The sequence below is a fragment of the Stylophora pistillata genome, chromosome 1 (assembly GCF_964205215.1).
Source record: "Stylophora pistillata chromosome 1, jaStyPist1.2, whole genome shotgun sequence".
Taxonomy (NCBI): Eukaryota; Metazoa; Cnidaria; class Anthozoa; order Scleractinia; family Pocilloporidae; genus Stylophora; species Stylophora pistillata.
Genome location: NC_142519.1, coordinates 6,157,501 through 6,174,175, shown reverse-complemented (window position 1 = coordinate 6,174,175; position 16,675 = coordinate 6,157,501). Strand labels below are relative to the sequence as shown.

Sequence of the window (16,675 nt, the reverse complement as noted above, 5' to 3'; positions counted from 1 at the left end):
TTCTTGTGCCCGCGTTCAAAGCGCAAACTGCTATCAGTCTGATCTACTGTTTTCTAAGATTTAGGACAATTCATTAGCATTTTTGAAACGATGAAAAGACGATAATCGCTTAAATATTTTTTTAAATTTTCCAGTCACTTTCTATTGAATGATGTGTTGTTACGCTGTAGCTTAGATATCTCCATAGCTAAGAGACTGGTCGAAATGTTTGGGAGCACGAGAAAGAAGAGATCTTTCGAGTGAGATTTATCGCGTTTCCTTCGATAATTTTTTAAAAATTGGCAGAGTCCTAACCACATACATTTCACATCAAATACTAAATTCTTGTTAAAATTTGTTAGATTTAATGAAATATATACAAATTGGAAAATATTGACGAAACCTTCTTATCGACATTTCCAAATTATGGTAAAGAATGAAGCCATTCCATCGAGAGAAAATAACCTTAAGGTATTTAAATCGAAACTGGAATAAATGGCCTGTCTTTGGCTATGATGTCGCCAAAGTAACGTGCGCAATCTAAAAATTGTTACCCAAAACAGAGGCTTTATTATGTCCTAAGAACTGCTAAATCTCTTGAGGGGAAACTTGGAGATAATTAACTAGGTTTCCTTTCGTAACTTGCGCTCTGAAGAGAGTTTTATTCGTAAATACTCTTGGATTCACCTTAACTTGCTGAGTTTGTAATACTTAAGTGTAAAATGAAGAATTCTAGTCAAGAATTTGTCGAACCTGCCAAAACGTTGGTAATTATGTCCCTTTTGTTAGGCGCACAAGGTTCACAGGTCCGTAAGCTACCGCAGTTATGTTGTACAGCTTGTTTAATAAATACACCAATAAAGACACTAAGCTTAACTTTACTCGTTTTACGTTCTTTATTTACTTAAAATCAACAAAGATAGAGGAACATATAACTTTGAAATCCTATTTAACATCAATCTTTTTCTTGAGTTGAGGATATGAGATCGTTAAAAATTACACTGTGACAGAAAAAGGGAACAGCTGATCAATAAAACATACCCAGGATCAAAATCAGGTAAACATCAACAGGGTAAATTCAGCCTAAACCAACAAAACCCATCAATGTACCTTTACATTAGCCACAATTTGATCAAAGACTATTTGTAAAGTAATTCTACTCTTAAAATGTCATCTTCCTATTTTTTAACTTTTCTTTTTCATAACTTAAAGCGTTTGTTATACACATAAGGCGCGCGAGTACCAAATGATCACTTAATTGCAGCGTTCAAATGGTTTTTGAGTCATTTTGACACGAGTGGATTCAGGTCCCAGGGTTTGTCGATGTAGTACCAACTGTTGCGTTGCTGTCACCGAGACTCTAAAGACAACAAAGTAGCTTGCGTGTTACTATAGGAAACCTTCAATGTCATGTTAACTAAAAGTTCAAATCGGGAAGAAGCACTTACTAGGAAGAAATATTGGAATAAAACCAAGTCTTTCTGATTTTCTTAATTTCCCTCAACAGGCTACTTGGATCTCAACCCTGACGTGGTTGGTATTTATTCAGTTCACAGGTTGTATGGGTACCAACCTTGGAAAGTCCCACAAACCAAAACTAACGGTGCGCACAAGTTTCAAAACAGCTAATTTTTGCCTCCAGTCAAACTTTAAGTCCCTCCCTCTCGCTGTGCGTGCGTCAGAAAGCTCAAATCGCAATTTTCACCAAAATAACAGCAATTCAACTACAAAGTTGCTAAATTCTAGGAGAAACAGGTTATTACCTCCTTTGGTAAGTTGTTCATGCGAAACTGTAGCAAGGCCTGTGTTAGGGCATTAGACACGTGTAACGCCATTGATGCGTCTTCTTCGCTGGTCACAAGTTTTCCCTGAAAACAAAACAAAACAACCATGGTCAATCAGTCAAAACAGTCACCTGCTACATCGTAACCAGCCAGCCAGCCAGCCAGCCAGCCAGCCAGCCAGCCAGCCAGCCAGCCAGCCAGCCAGCCAGCCAGCCAGCCAGCCAGCCAGCCAGCCAGCCAGCCAGCCAGCCAGCCAGCCAGCCAGCCAGCCAGCCAGCCAGCCAGCCAGCCAGCCAGCCAGCCAGCCAGCCAGCCAGCCAGCCAGCCAGCCAGCCAGCCAGCCAGCCAGCCAGCCAGCCAGCCAGCCAGCCAGCCAGCCAGCCAGCCAGCCAGCCAGCCAGCCAGCCAGCCAGCCAGCCAGCCAGCCAGCCAGCCAGCCAGCCAGCCAGCCAAAAAATCAACTGTGCGCACATTTCATTAGCTGCACGGTACATTCCTCACGTTTCCAATGGCCCAATAGAGATATTTAGCACCGCGTTTGCGTGAAACGTGTACGGCAAGAGTGACCACGTGATCTTGTTTTTCCCGCCATTGTTTCATGTTTGCCGGTTGCACTTTCCCGTCTGTTCAAGAAAGTAACCTGTTGTTCGTAAGATTTTCTTCACTTTTTCTCTTACAGTAGTTAATTGCCGGAAAAGGGATACCAAAACTATTTTTTGTACGTCATGCAAGGGCGCCTTCATATCCATCATGACCTGACCTGACCTCAAGCGAAGCTAATAAAAGCAGCACGATTTACGCTATTTACGTGAAAACTGAAAGGGCAAGACCAAGTTTGCCTTTTCGCGTAAACGCGGTGCTAAATTTCTCTTATGTCCCTTTAAATTTGACCAAACAGGGAAACAACCCATCGGGAGTTTGATGTTTGTATTTCATCACTGAGCATCAGGCGCTTATTTCGTACTACTCACCAAATCTTCAATTGCTCCTTGGAGAAGGCTCATATTATTTGGAGCACTATCTCTACTGCTAGCACTTCCAGCAGCACTGCTACTACCACCGGTGACACTTCCACCAACAGCCGTGGGTGGCTGTCCGTACGGGTGAAACCTTTGTTCATTAGCACTGGGCATCTGCCCATATGGGTCAGACCTTTGTTCGCTTGTGGTTTGATTATGATAGGAGCTATTGAGCTGCAAATCAAAACAAAAAAAAAACAAAAAAAAAAAGGAAATAAAGCTTAGGGATAACTCCTACGAGTGACAAGCGTCTTATTTCTCCTAACAAAATATCACCCCTAAAAGAACATTAACAAGATGAGAATAGAGGAAATGAATGCAAATCCCAGAGGCTATTGCCTGTTAGACAGATTCTCCTTGTAAATACCCAAGGAAGTGTAAAACGAAAAGTTATAAATACTTGCATACTGATATAAGAGAGTAATAGGGTTTAACTAAAACTTACAAACATCATCCTTTTCGTCCAAGCTTGATGCTTATTAATGTTCAAGTGAAAGTTCACACTTGATTTATTGCTTGGTCCTCTACTAGTTTTATTTAGAAGCCAATTTATTATACCTCATAATTTGAGCCACTGTTGTTTCCATAGTAACTGTCATAAAAGTTATCACGATTGTCGCTGTGCTGTGTCAGTCTAGGCGGAGATCTAGGTTTGAATTCCTCTGGGGGTAGCATCATATTCCTATTTTGACATGATAAAAAAAAAACATTAATAACAAACAATCAGGCTAAACATTTTATGTTATGTTACAACAAATGTTTTTGCTTGCGTGCGGTTGGTCAAAATGCACTGCGTGACCAAATATCCCCCAACTGAAACTTGGTGGTATCCCAGAATGTATCCAAAATGATATTCCCCAGTTTTCAAACCTTATGTCCAATACGGAAACTCTGCGCTTTAAAATCCATTCAAGATAACATATGTTGCGTGGTTGTTACTGATCAAGAAACATGTGTTTTGTTCAAAAAATCGTATCAGACATCACAGAAAAGTGAACATCTCACGCCGTAAACAGTAAGCTGTTTGTAAACATTTTTCCTTTGTAATGAATAATATTTGAAGGATAACAAACACAATAACCTTCATTTGGGGAGAATATGTGCTTGTATATTTGTCCTTGGACAACATCTGTTCTTCCAAACTCACAGTTTTCCTCAAGCTTCATTCTTGGAAAACTGTTCCATCTCGGAACAGATAATGTCTAGGGATAAGTATCCGTGCACATTTTGTGCCAAATGAAGGCTATTGTTTATATAACTAGTAAAAGAGGGTGTGATTATATCATGTTACAAATCACACAGTTTAACTGACTTAAAAGTCATTTCAGAACCTTTTAATTTTTAAAAACTAGCCACTGGTTTTGTGTCAACTATACATGTTCATACCCTTCTCCATGTCTGCCACTGTTCCATTCTAAGTCAATGTCATCATTTCCGCCATATGACCCAGTGGGGAATGTGTGATCGGGTTGACTCTCATAAAGGGAGTAATTTTGACTCCAGGACTGATTCTGCTTTCTCCCACCTTGTGACACTCTTGCTCTACCCCTACCACCACGGTTTGATGCTGTAGGCTGTTGCTGGTTGTAATTATGAGGATTTCCTTGCTGCCCACCTCCTCCTCCCCTCATAGTTGCCTGCCCTCGTCCGGAAAAGGAATTTCCTTGTGCTCCCCGTCCACCCCTCATATTACCATGTCCATGTCCTCTTCCTCTCGCACTTTGCCATGGCTGCTTTGCTGAAATTTGTGAAACATTTTTTATTTGACACTTCATCAGGATTTGTTTAGAAACTGTTTGACAGACATAGTAAAAATAGTCTCCAGGAGTGATCATAGTTTCAGATTTACAGATACAATTACAAATAATTTTATCCCATATCAACAAAAGAGTTCTACTATAATAAGAATGGACATAAGTATGTACCACACAAGTGAATTGTACTTTTTGTGCACACTGAATGGCTAGTTCAGAAGTGAATGCTAAGTACTATTCCCCTCCAAGAGGCAGATGAGAAAACCTTAAGCTTCAAAAGTTTAACTTCCACCCATTTTCTGGTATATTGAAAGAAGTAAACTTAATTTTTGGTATCTGTGTGGTATAAACTAAAAATAATTATTCAACTCAATTGTCAGTAAAGGTGGTGGATATTTATCTTTGCAGCTTGGTAAATATCCACCAATATTCACCTCCACTTGGGTGCATAATTGTTGGTTACTCATTCACTTTAAGAGGAAACTCAAAACATCACTTAATAGACAATATGTTGCAGTCTTCCTTCTCATGGTTTTTTAAAAAAATATATTAAAAGAAAAATCTTCTTTGTACTACTAAATTGTGGAATGTTTAAGTCTAGTTGGGTATGCCTTGTGATGTAGGAGCAGTTCTTCCTCTAAAACCTTTTAAGATAGCAGTTTTCTTTTAGCGCTTTTAAAACTGAAGGAAAGATCAAAGATACACTTTAACAATATAACCTTGGAGTATGAAATGTCCCATGAATAATTGATCAAACATCTGAGGAAAAAGATTAGTATGTAATACTACCTGTTGAAAAAATTTGTCCTGCTAGAATATATTTAAAGGAACAAAAAAAATTTCTTGAACACTGATTAGCTTTATTTTTCTACAGTTAACAGTTTGTTTAAAGAAAGATGGCTGACAGCTCCGCACACTACAAAAAAATATTCTTGGCTATGTTCAAAGAAGTTTTGCATCATTTTTTTTTTTATATGAGATTCTCTTTACCTCCTCTACCCATTTGCTGTGTAACTGGTTGGTTGTTTGCTGCTTTGTTGTTGATGACAATGAAAGGGCTCTTTTCAACTCTAGTTTTCACTTGTTGTCGACCAAGCACCATCTCTAATTTACGTGCTTCTTCAAGCAGCCTGCTGGACAGTTCTGATCGCTTTTGGACACCTCCACGGATACTCTGAGCTACAGCTGGGACCTTCTCTTTCTGGTAAGGAAGGATAAATAACTTTATTTCATTCGGGTTTGTTTCATGTGATATGTATTATGTAAATCGCTCAGTTCTATGCATTTTTCCGGCTCTGTAACACGGTAAAGCCATGCGGGATGTTGGGAGAAAACAAAGAGAACTTATAACCCACAAGCTGAAGGGGAGTGATTTACAGGCTCTCCAAATGTTCTCCCAGTATCCTAGGGGGATTTATCATGTTATGAAGCCCTGAAAAATGTGTTCTACTGCTTTTATGATATATCTGTTTATATGCCAGCTCTATAACCTGATAAAGCATTCACTTGGAAACTGAACTGACCAATCAGACAATGCATACTATGTTCACTACATTATGTACTTAATATATATAATCACTCAATTGCATAAATTCTGAGGAGGACATCACAGCTGCAGTTACAAGTTGCATGTTTTGACTAGATTCTATCTGCATTTCTTTTTTTAAATTCTAATCATTTTCGATTAGGAACTATTGATAGAGGAAGCTTAAAGTTTTTCTCAGATGAAAGCACATGTGCTCGCTTGTAGCCTAATATAGGTAGCTTTGAAAGTGTTATGACTGGGAATTGCTGTTTTTCACTGTTAGCATACACAAATGTTCTTCGAAGCAAAATGGTCAAGGACTGTTTTGATTGTCAAGCAAATAGCAACCACTAAGGTGGCCCAGAAGGCTCAACGCAAACAAAAAACATACTGCAGCAAATAAAAAATATACTGCAGCAAATAAAAAATATACTGTAGCAAATAAAAAATATACTGCAGCAAATAAAAAATATACTGCAGCAAATAAAAATATACTGGAGCAAATAAAAATATACTGGAGCAAATAAAAATATACTGCAGCAAATAAAAAAAATCATAACGCAATGAAAAAAAGTACCGCAGCAAATAAAAAAATGCAACGCAAACAAAAACTACTGCAGCAAATAAAATATGCAATGCAAACGAAAAAAGAGAAAACGCAAACAAAAAAGTTGGAACGCAACACCAAGGAAGACTGGGTAATAGCTCTTAGTTTCCCGCCAAAACAGCATGAACTGGAACTTGCTTTTGGTTATGGACGAAAGCGATCAGCGTAGGATTAAAGAAAATAACTTTCATCAAGGGTGTAAAAATAGAGTTATCATCGATTTTTTAAAGGAGCAGCATGGTACCAGTACTGTCATAAGTTCGCTGCAGAACATGGTTTCGGAAAGGCGAACAAGCAAAGGATGAAATGAGTGTTGGCGGGAAACTAAGAACTATTACCCAGTCTTCCTTGGCGTTGCGTTCCAATTTTTTTTGTTTGCGTTTTCTTTTTTTTTGTTTTGTTTGCCTTGCATATTTTATTTGCTGCAGTATTTTTGTTTGCGGTGCATTTTTTTATTTTCTGCGTACTTTTTTTCTTTGCATTTTGATTTTTTTATTTGATGCAGTATATTTTTTATTTGCTGCAGCATATTTTTTATTTGCTGCAGTATATTTTTTGTTTGCGTTGAGCCTTCTGGGCCACCGTAAACCACTAGTTTGGACACCATACTGTATTAGTACATACCACAATCCAGTAGGTGGATAGTGCTTTTCATGCATGCTAATGACTAGATCAAAAGTGAATAGCAAGTACCTTTGAGCAGCCGATGAGACAAAATTGTGTGTCAGGAGTTTAATTTCTGACCCTTGTTTTGTTACATTGAAAGCAAAATACCAATTTTTTTACATGTGCCATACATAGAAAAAAAATTATTCACCTCAGTGTCAGTAAAAGTGGTGGATATTTACCTCCACTCCAGAGAATAAATTGTTAATTATTAAGAGTTGTAAGAGATGCAAGTTGGAACATGATGAAAGGCATGGGATGGAACAAGAAGAAAAGAGACAGGTTTTCCCTTTTCCACCAGCTTTATCCCCACTGGCATGCCCTAAAAAAGGCTCAACACAACTTTACAAGCTGGTTTTACCAATGTAAAATTAATTGTTTGTCTTTCTGGACAGCAGCCTCATTAAAAGAATGTGCAGTTTTCTCAGTGGTTTCTCAGTTGTTCAGTGCAAAAGAAACCAACTGACAAAAAGCTTGCAAACCAAAATTATACTTTAGCTTCCGTAAAATATAGCCTTTCTATCACTGCTCTGAAATATGACGCACAGATTTCTATAGAACTATCCCTTGCACAATGTACCTCTGAGACTGAAAAGAAAACTTTTACCCCAGCACAATTAACATGAGAAGTATTTCTCCATGGAAGCCTTCAAGAAAAATACTGGGCAAAGGGTCACTTTGCCTTTACACTGGTTCATTGTTTGTTAAGTGACAAACATATGATACTCTGTTTTTTTTTTCTTTTGTTTTCTTTGCTTCTTTTAATGATAAAGACAACCTGTGAATGTAGCGGAATATGTACTTTACATTTTTTTGGGCTTTTTATTTTTCAATCAATTTGGTTTCCATTTTCCTTTGTCTTTATTTGCTGTCATAATATGACAAATAGGGAAAATATAAATCGAACAAATTGGAAAAAAAAATTCATCAACTAGATAATTGTTACTGCAAAATTAACAAAGCTTCACGAAAAGAACAAAACCAGCAAAAGAAATAATCTTTTTGCCACTGTTCTTGACTAGGGATGCAAAAATTAGCAAAGAAAACATTAACCAAATGCAGAAATACTTGCAATAGCATGCATTTTGGAAAGTGACATCCAAAATATGAATATGAATCTCTAACTGAAGGCAGTTATGCTCCTATTCCTTCACTTGCACTAATGCTGCCATGCATCTTTTTAAAACCACCTGCAAGCCACCTTGCTTGAGACCTGTGCTTGACTCCAAATCATGACAGAAAAAATTGTTTTTGTGAAGAATACTGAAACACTGTTGTAAGAAATCTCATGTTAATTTTGTGTTTTGAGGTTAAAAGGTTTCCATTCTACAATCTCAGCAGTCCTTGCTACTCACCAGTACATTGAAACGATGTTTACTTCCAACAAGATGTGGGAACTTCAAGTTGTGATCAAATTTGGAGTCGCATAGTTTGCAGTGATACCTTGGACTCTGTCCTATAACCTGGATTTCTGTAACATGCTCCAGGCCTACAGTAACAGAACAAGTGGCACAACAGGCCAGATTGTAAAGCAGGTGAAAATAAACATCATAATACTTTGTAGCTGAATATTTTCACCTATGATATTCATTGCCATTTGCTACAACATTATATGGCAATTTGGGTTTGACACTCACTTGTCTCCTCCCTCTGATCCTCATATAAAAAGCCTCAACCACGTGCGAATCAGAATTAAAGGGTGGTTTTCATATGTCGGGAAAATCCTCAACGGTAGGGAATTTCATTGTTTCCTGACAGTCCCAGAGGTTTCTGATTTTATGGAAACTTGAAATTTGAAATCAAAGACCTCCTCAATTGTCTAGCGTGGTCAAGAACAAATTGAAAATCTGGAGCATTTCTATTTTTGTGATGAAAAAACAATACATCCTTGATCTTTGGAATGCTCAGCAATCATAAAGATATATCAAAACTCCTATTTATTACTGTTGGGGACATTAGGGATGGTTTTAGTTTGCTACCAATCCTTGAATTGCTTGGCTCTGGTACCCCTGAGGCACAAATAAAATGGACTCTGTAATCTATCAACTGAGACAAATGTCTGGTGATCTTCTGATATATAAGCAAAACTGGGACTGTGGGTAAATGGTGAAACTCCCCATCATCTGAAATTTTTGTGACATAAGTAAACCAGCCTTAAATTTGAATGGTTGGAGAATAAACTAGACATCAAGTAGTAGTTATCTCCATATATGAACAAGTCTTGACTTGCAACGCACAGGCCACTGGACACAGCCCTCCTCTCAATTTGCCTCCCCATCTGATCTGTGAAATATTGATCCCTTGGTGTTCCACAGAACAAAACATGAATCCATATCTCACTATGCACAGAACAACTGAGAGGCAAGTTTAATTGTTGAAGTTTAAGTAATTTAGGGTTCCTACTCTTGTGGACTTCAGAAATATTTGCCTAGCTAGTATGCTGTATGTCAAGATAAGAATGCTACCAATGCAAAAAGCAATTTTTGACGCATCAAAATTCCTGTTAAAAGTGAGGCTAAAAAGGCACAAACAAAGGATATAAACATCCATGCGTTATCATTTCTTTGTTGGTACCATCTCAGCTTTGTTATTACCATAATTTCCGGCCATTTACCCGCACGGCCGATTACCTGCACCGGCCGATTATTGCATGCAGCGAAAAAAAAAGTTAACAGATTACCCGCACTGGTGGATAACCCGTACCTTAAAAACAAAGGAAATTTGTACAAATGTGCTCTACAATTCACAATGCTGCGTACTTGACAGAATGCAGTGGGTCAGCATCATGTTTTGGTACCGCTTTGTGGCACTCTTAATACAATAAAATTCATCTGAGGGGTGGAAACGCAGGTAGGTGAGAATTTTCTTCAATTCAACCGCCAGTAGAATTCAAAATTGTCACATAACCCGCACCTCCCTATTACCCGCAGTGGCGTGTGTTTAAGGAAAAATCAACAGATTACCCGCGGGTAAACGGCCGGAAATTACAGTAACCTGAATTTTAACTCTTAACTCCCTGAAATCAGTCTCCATTATTCTCCATACTCTTTTCTACACATTTCCTTTGATAATAACAAAGAGAATTTATCAGTTAAACCTTGTTAGGTTGGCAAACATTTCCTTTATTCTCAAGAACATAAGGAATGATTCGGCAGAATGACTGTAAGGAAAAATTAGCTGCTGGTCACTCTTACGGTTTTAAGGCTTCATACATATCACAACTGCCCATTATTGTAAAATCCCAAAAGTCGTTGCTAGAAATTAGGGGTGTGGCTTATCCACAGGAACATTTGAAAAAGGTGTCGTGAATGTCCATTTTTGCATCCAATCTATGGTAATGCCTGGTTACTAAGCTTCGAATGTTCTGCTCATGTTCTTGTTGTAATGCAAAAATCTATGGAAAAACTGTGTTGAAAACACCGAATGCAAATATGGCATCCAATTTGAGTTGCTATTGTTCTAGACTCACTAGCCTCGTCTTTGTGGGGAAACAGAAAAGGACTATTACATGTGTGAGAGGCTAGTGAGTCCAGAACAATGGCAACTCAAATTGGACGCCCTATTTGCATTTGATGTATGAAGAAATTCTTGTCAACAAATACCTGAAAAAGACCAATTATATGTCAAAGTTGGTAGAAACGATGTTCATTATATAAAGTGCTAAAGTTGTGGGTAACACTTTGAAGTATTTTCCGTTGCAACGTTAATGATGAGTTTATGTTCAATGAACAGTGGATGAAGAAGAATTCTCAAGACTTGACTTTGGATTAATCTTTTGATTTCTATCAAAAAACTTTTTTTTTCAAAATTTGAGCTGCTAAATTCAGGGTGCGGCTTATCTGTGGGCTTTTACAGTAGTTATGTACACGGTTATCTTCAATTAAACAGTCATGTCTGCTTAACTCTTTAACCCCTAAGGGTGAATAAAATCCAAATTCTTCTTACAATATCAGTCCTTTATTATATGGCTGTCTCTCACAAGGACTGGGAACTACCGAATTCACGAATTTGATTGGCTGAAATCAATATTGAAAGCAGTCTAGATTTTCCCATCTAGACTGGCATCTAGACTGGTCTAGAAAAAGAAGGTACAAAGAATATAAAAAATTGGCATATAAGACACAGCCATATAATAAACATCTTATTAACCGAGCTAGGTTGGTATGTATGGGAGAATCTTGACCTCGGTCGCTGGTACAGACCGCACTACGTCTCTCCCCTACTGGTCTGTACTGGCAACCTCGGTCAAGATTCTCCCATACAGACCTCCCGCTCAGTTAATAAGAACTAAGAATCACATATGAAGGTTACAAGAATTAAAGAAAATATCAACCACTTAAGAAGCTCCTGATTTTTAAATAAATTCTCCTTGTAACACCAAAGGAAATGTATGGAGAACAGTAAGGAAAATATGCACACTTGTCTGATATCATGGTGTAAAGGGTTCATCATCTATCTCAAACAAATAATTTACCTTCACATGCTAAGTATATTTTATTTGTTTTTGGTCTCCTATTGGTTAGCTGCATGTTATTCTACACTGGAGAATATTACTGCTAAGAGCTGGTAAAGTTAGACAAGTACTAGACATGTCTAATTAACAAGTCATAGCATGACATGAGGTGTGTAATGGGTCTGCATTCTGATCATAGACCCTGGCTATTCTTTCTGCACATGCCATGATTTAGAAGAGCAACACAAACTCCAATCATTACCAATCACTTACCAATAAGTGGCTCAGGGTATGTGGCAAAGTCTTTGGCTCCAATTGGACCATTCAGACTGGGCTGTTGAACAGCATGCACTGGCTTGTCATAGGGTTTGCGTGAATGACCTGGCAGATATGCCCCTCCCCTGACAGGACCACCCCCTCCTCTGCCACCCCTACTGAATCCTGTGTTCATTGCTGTGTTCATTAAACCTCTCTCCAGGGCTTTTTGCTGTGCTCTCTCTGCTCCTTGTTTCTCAAGAGCCTAACAACAAAGTATAAAATACACAATCAGGTAAACTTGCCACCGAAGAAAAAAAACAATACAGTCAGCTTTTGATATGTGGACATCTTGCTGGTGTGGACACCTCGGTTATGACAACAGCTGCTAAATGCCTATCAAAATCTTTAGACATTTAGCACTTCCTTTGGCTTCAACAGCAAAAAATATAATATTTGGCTTTCCATTGGTCATTACCTTTTATCATTGAGTAGAACATCTCAAAATATAGTTTACTTCCTTATCCCTCTCTCCGTTCAGCTGTCACTGATTTTTGGATGACACACATAACCAGGAAAACCAAACTAACTGGTTAGAGAAGTTTACCAGGAGCAGCCCAATATACATGAAACTCCAAAGTTTCAAACTCTTTGTGATTTAAAGGATGTTTCAACCCAAACCTAGCTTTCCTTCCCATGTGGAACCAATTTCTTTTGTCTCCCAGGTTAACAAAATCAGCATACATTTATATGACCCCAAATGATACATGGTAAACTTGAACTCTTTTTTCAAAAACATCTATCAAATGCCTAGATTCTGAACCCTCAACAGTGTATTGCTATGCAAACAGTTCACCATTTTATAGTCATACTTACCTTTCTGTGCTTTTGACCGATCAGGTGAGCATTCCAAGCAGAGTCACTATTGCATGTTACTAAACACACCTGTTAAAACACAGAAATCAAGTCTTACACTCACTGCAGTGACATTCCCCCCATTTGGTAAAGGCAGGTATTAGCTGCCAAATTAGGTATCACAAGAAACCTATCAGAATACAAAGAAAAAAATGAGAAGATTTTGTATAAAAGGAGTCAGAAATGCACAAAAACCTGGAAAGATGGTAACAAGTCACAGAGTCATGTCTCCTGAAAACAAACTCCTGTCACCCTAAGTTTTAAGCCATACTTAAGTTCACAGAGCAACCAGGTGGACAATCAGACATGGTTTTTAGCCATGTTTCCAGTACTCCTGAGTCATGTAACCCAGTTTTTTCTAAACAACAAACATATGAAATACATATATATGAACTGCGGTTATGAAACGTATATGTGCACGATCCTTCGCAGTAAAGCACTATTTAAGCAATAGTGAAAATCAGACCTGAAAAAAATTCAGGCCTGTACGGGAATAAATAGTGCTTTACTGCGAAGGATCGTGCACATATACGTACCGGTTTTTTTTATCACAGTGAAAATCATCAAAATGACATGACTGATTAAAAAGCGCTAAAGGTACAGTGTATCAATTGATCAAAAAACCTTTACTTACCTTACGGAACCTTCAATAGTGAAATTTCACTCTAAATGTGACCTGATTCTCAAATGTTTAAGGTGAATTAAAACTTTGGGCGACGTAACTCTGGTTTAAGGCGACATGACTTTGGGCGTGATGATTTTCGAGCGAGTTGACAATAAACCGGACAGATCTTTACCTGACAATTGTATTGAGGAGGGGGCTTTTTTTCCTCTTTCTCTTCTAGTCTCTTTGGAATTTTGATATTAAATTCCTCAATCGCACGCTTTATGTGTCGTGCACTCATGCAATGATACTGGTAAGCCTGGAATAAATGATAACAAAGAAATGAAAATAGAAGTTTTGTCTAGACGTTGCAAGTGTATTGAAAGTGGACTGCTCGAGAGAAATATTTAATGCATTGGACGAATTGTACGGCATTGAAACCCATGAAGAGCAAGCTTCACCAACCTCCGAACAGTCTGCAGTGTAGTCGCATAGTTTACAGAAGTAAGGTACTGCTTTATCTGTGTTGATCCACTGATGTCTTGGATCGACTCGCTTTATCTGCGTTTCTTGTGGACTGGGCTGGATTATCTCAGGCGGTTTGGCACTAGCAAAGTCACTATAAGGATTCTGTTCTTTGTCTTCCGAGACTTCTTGCACATTAGAGGGCGGAACAACCTGTTTTGGATCTCCGTCCGAAACAGTTTCCTCACCTACGTTGGTCGCCATATTTAAATTCCCATAATGCGTTTCAAGCAGCAAATGGGATGATTTTCTTCCGCAAAAAAAAGGCAAGTAATTCATGGCAGTCTCCATAGAGACTCCCTGTTACCCAGTCTCCATATAGACTCCCTGTTACCCATTCTCCCTGTGTACCCTGTGTACCCTGTGTACCCTGTGTACCCTGTGTACCCTGTGTACCCTGTGTACCCATGTGTACCCTGTGTACCCTGTGTACCCTGTGTACCCTGTGTACCCTGTGTACCCATGTGTACCCTGTGTACCCATGTGTACCCTGTGTACCCTGTGTACCCTGTGTACCCTGTGTACCCTGTGTACCCTGTGTAACCCTGTGTACCCTGTGTACACAGGGTACACAGGGTTACACAGGGTACACAGGGTACACATGGGTACACAGGGTACACAGGGTACACAGGGTACACAGGGTACACATGGGTACACAGGGTACACAGGGTACACAGGGTACACAGGGTACACAGGGTACAAATGGGTACACAGGGTACACAGGGTACACAGGGTACACAGGGTACACAGGATACACAGGGTACACGGGGTACACGGGGTACACGGGGTACACATGGGTACACGGGGTACACGGGGTACACGGGGTACACATGGGTACACAGGGTACACAGGGTACACGGGGTACACGGGGTACACGGGGTACACGGGGTACACATGGGTACACGGGGTACACGGGGTACACGGGGTACACATGGGTACACAGGGTACACAGGGTACACAGGGAGAATGGGTAACAGGGAGTCTATATGGAGACTGGGTAACAGGGAGTCTATATGGAGACTGCCATGAATTACTTGCCAAAAAAATGGTCAGCAGGAACGCGGATAAAGTTACACTTATTAAATACACACTCTTCAAAGCAAATGAATGAAATTGAAATTTGAAGACAAGAAAAAGAAAAAAAAAAAAAAAAGGCAAAAATCACGACAGCCACGCTCGCGATAACAGAAATGACATCTCTCTTTTTACATTTACATTTACATGTTATTAGGTCGGTGAAATCATCAAGAAATGACACCAACCGTAAAAAAAAAGCAAATAAATAAATAAAGAAAATAAGTAAATGAATAAAATACAATTTACTCTTTACAATGACCCGAGCATTTCGAGGCTTAAAAACGAGTTTTGGATATGGCTCGTCAGTTATGGATTCAAAAGGACAATACCTCAAAAAATTCAACAAAGTGCAAGAGAGATTTTTATTTTCTAATTCGTTGAGTAAAAGGTAAGAAAATGAAAGTTTTGCTTTATTGTGCAAGTACTGAAAAAAAAAACAACACTTTTTCAAACTAATTTTTCTTACCTTATTAAGATAGCCTTGCCTTATTAAGATAGCCTTGCCTTATTAAGATAGCCTTGCCTTATTAAGATAGCCTTGCTCTAGAAATATGACAATCCGTTTGATCAATTGGAATGTGATTCCCATCACCCCAATAAAGTTTAAATGTTAATGTGCTTTATTTGGAAGAATGAAACTATTTTGCAGTGCGGTACAATAAATAAGTGTCTCAGGAAATTACGCCCAAAATTTTTCAACGTGATATCATTATGGCAAGATCGAAATGAACTGGTGACCAATACATTTGAATATATGAAAATTATATATGTGTAGTGCGGTTTCATGAAATGTATGAAAGCGATCCTCGCAGTAATAAATCCTGGTAGAGGAAATAAGACCTGATAAAAATTAAGGCCCGTACGGGATTTAAACCCGAGACCTCAAATACTAATATAAATCACACTCTATGCAAACTCGATCATTATTGAAAGAAAAATACTGAGATTTACAAAGTTAAACTAGCTTGCAACGGAAAGGCATGCTACCAGAAACAAAGTTTCACTCACAACCCCGATGATTTCTTGACCGCTGGAGAAAATCCGGATCTTCTACCAAATTCGGGTCCTCCACAAAATTTGTTGGGGGGTTTTACGGCTCGCTCGGCTGAATTAACGAGGTGTTAAGACTCTGTACTTTTCTTCTTTTATTCTCTTCTGGAGAGCTACCACAGCAACGCTTTATGCATCTCATACTCTGTGCATCTAATGCTCTACGCGTCTAATTATCATGCGCGAGGTAGTAACGCTTTAAGTAGGAAAACCGTAGACGTGTTTGGGTTAGCTGACCGTGTGAGTTTCCACAGTGTATCCGTTTATTTTACAAAAAGGGGGAAACTGGTTGGCCCGCTCCGAAGTACTTGGCGAGCATCAAGGAACCAATTAAACGTTAACAGCTGCGCACAGGAATTGCGCAAACAAACCAATTGAACGCTAACAGCTGCGCACAAGAATTGCGCACACAAACTGGAGCTTCAGTGTGGGTAGAACTCAAGGTCAGCTTTACCAACGCAA

The 16,675-nt window shown here is 38.9% G+C and overlaps 2 protein-coding genes across 2 annotated transcripts in view; both read right to left on the bottom strand.

Moving 5' to 3' along the window:
• Positions 1-851: 851 nt before the first annotated feature.
• LOC111334610 (uncharacterized) lies at positions 852-14,325 on the bottom strand. Its single transcript, XM_022940401.2, has 11 exons — positions 14,027-14,325; positions 13,755-13,880; positions 12,919-12,987; positions 12,061-12,307; positions 8,690-8,823; positions 5,527-5,737; positions 4,169-4,520; positions 3,341-3,464; positions 2,735-2,956; positions 1,743-1,847; positions 852-1,339 (listed from the first exon to the last, which is right to left on the bottom strand). The coding sequence occupies exons 1-11, from the start codon at positions 14,288-14,290 to the stop codon at positions 1,283-1,285; spliced, it is 1,911 nt and encodes a 636-aa protein (XP_022796136.1). The 5' UTR covers positions 14,291-14,325; the 3' UTR covers positions 852-1,282.
• A 1,176-nt stretch (positions 14,326-15,501) lies between these two features.
• Positions 15,502-16,675, bottom strand: part of LOC111334603 (uncharacterized) — a 20,991-nt gene continuing 19,817 nt past the window's right edge. The window contains exon 17 of the mRNA XM_088761570.1: positions 15,502-16,675. This exon is cut by the window's right edge and continues 1,333 nt beyond it. The gene's annotated coding sequence lies outside the window, so the exon portion shown is untranslated.

Coding starts and splice junctions, on each gene's coding strand:
- LOC111334610 (XM_022940401.2), bottom strand. CDS start 14,290: ATGGCGACCAACGTAGGTGAGGAAACTGTTTCGGACGGAGATCCAAAA. Junction 13,881..14,026: donor ACACTGCAGACTGTTCGGAG/GTTGGTGAAGCT, acceptor CATTTATTCCAG/GCTTACCAGTATCATTGCAT. Junction 12,988..13,754: donor CTCCTCAATACAATTGTCAG/GTAAAGATCTGT, acceptor GTGTTTTAACAG/GTGTGTTTAGTAACATGCAA.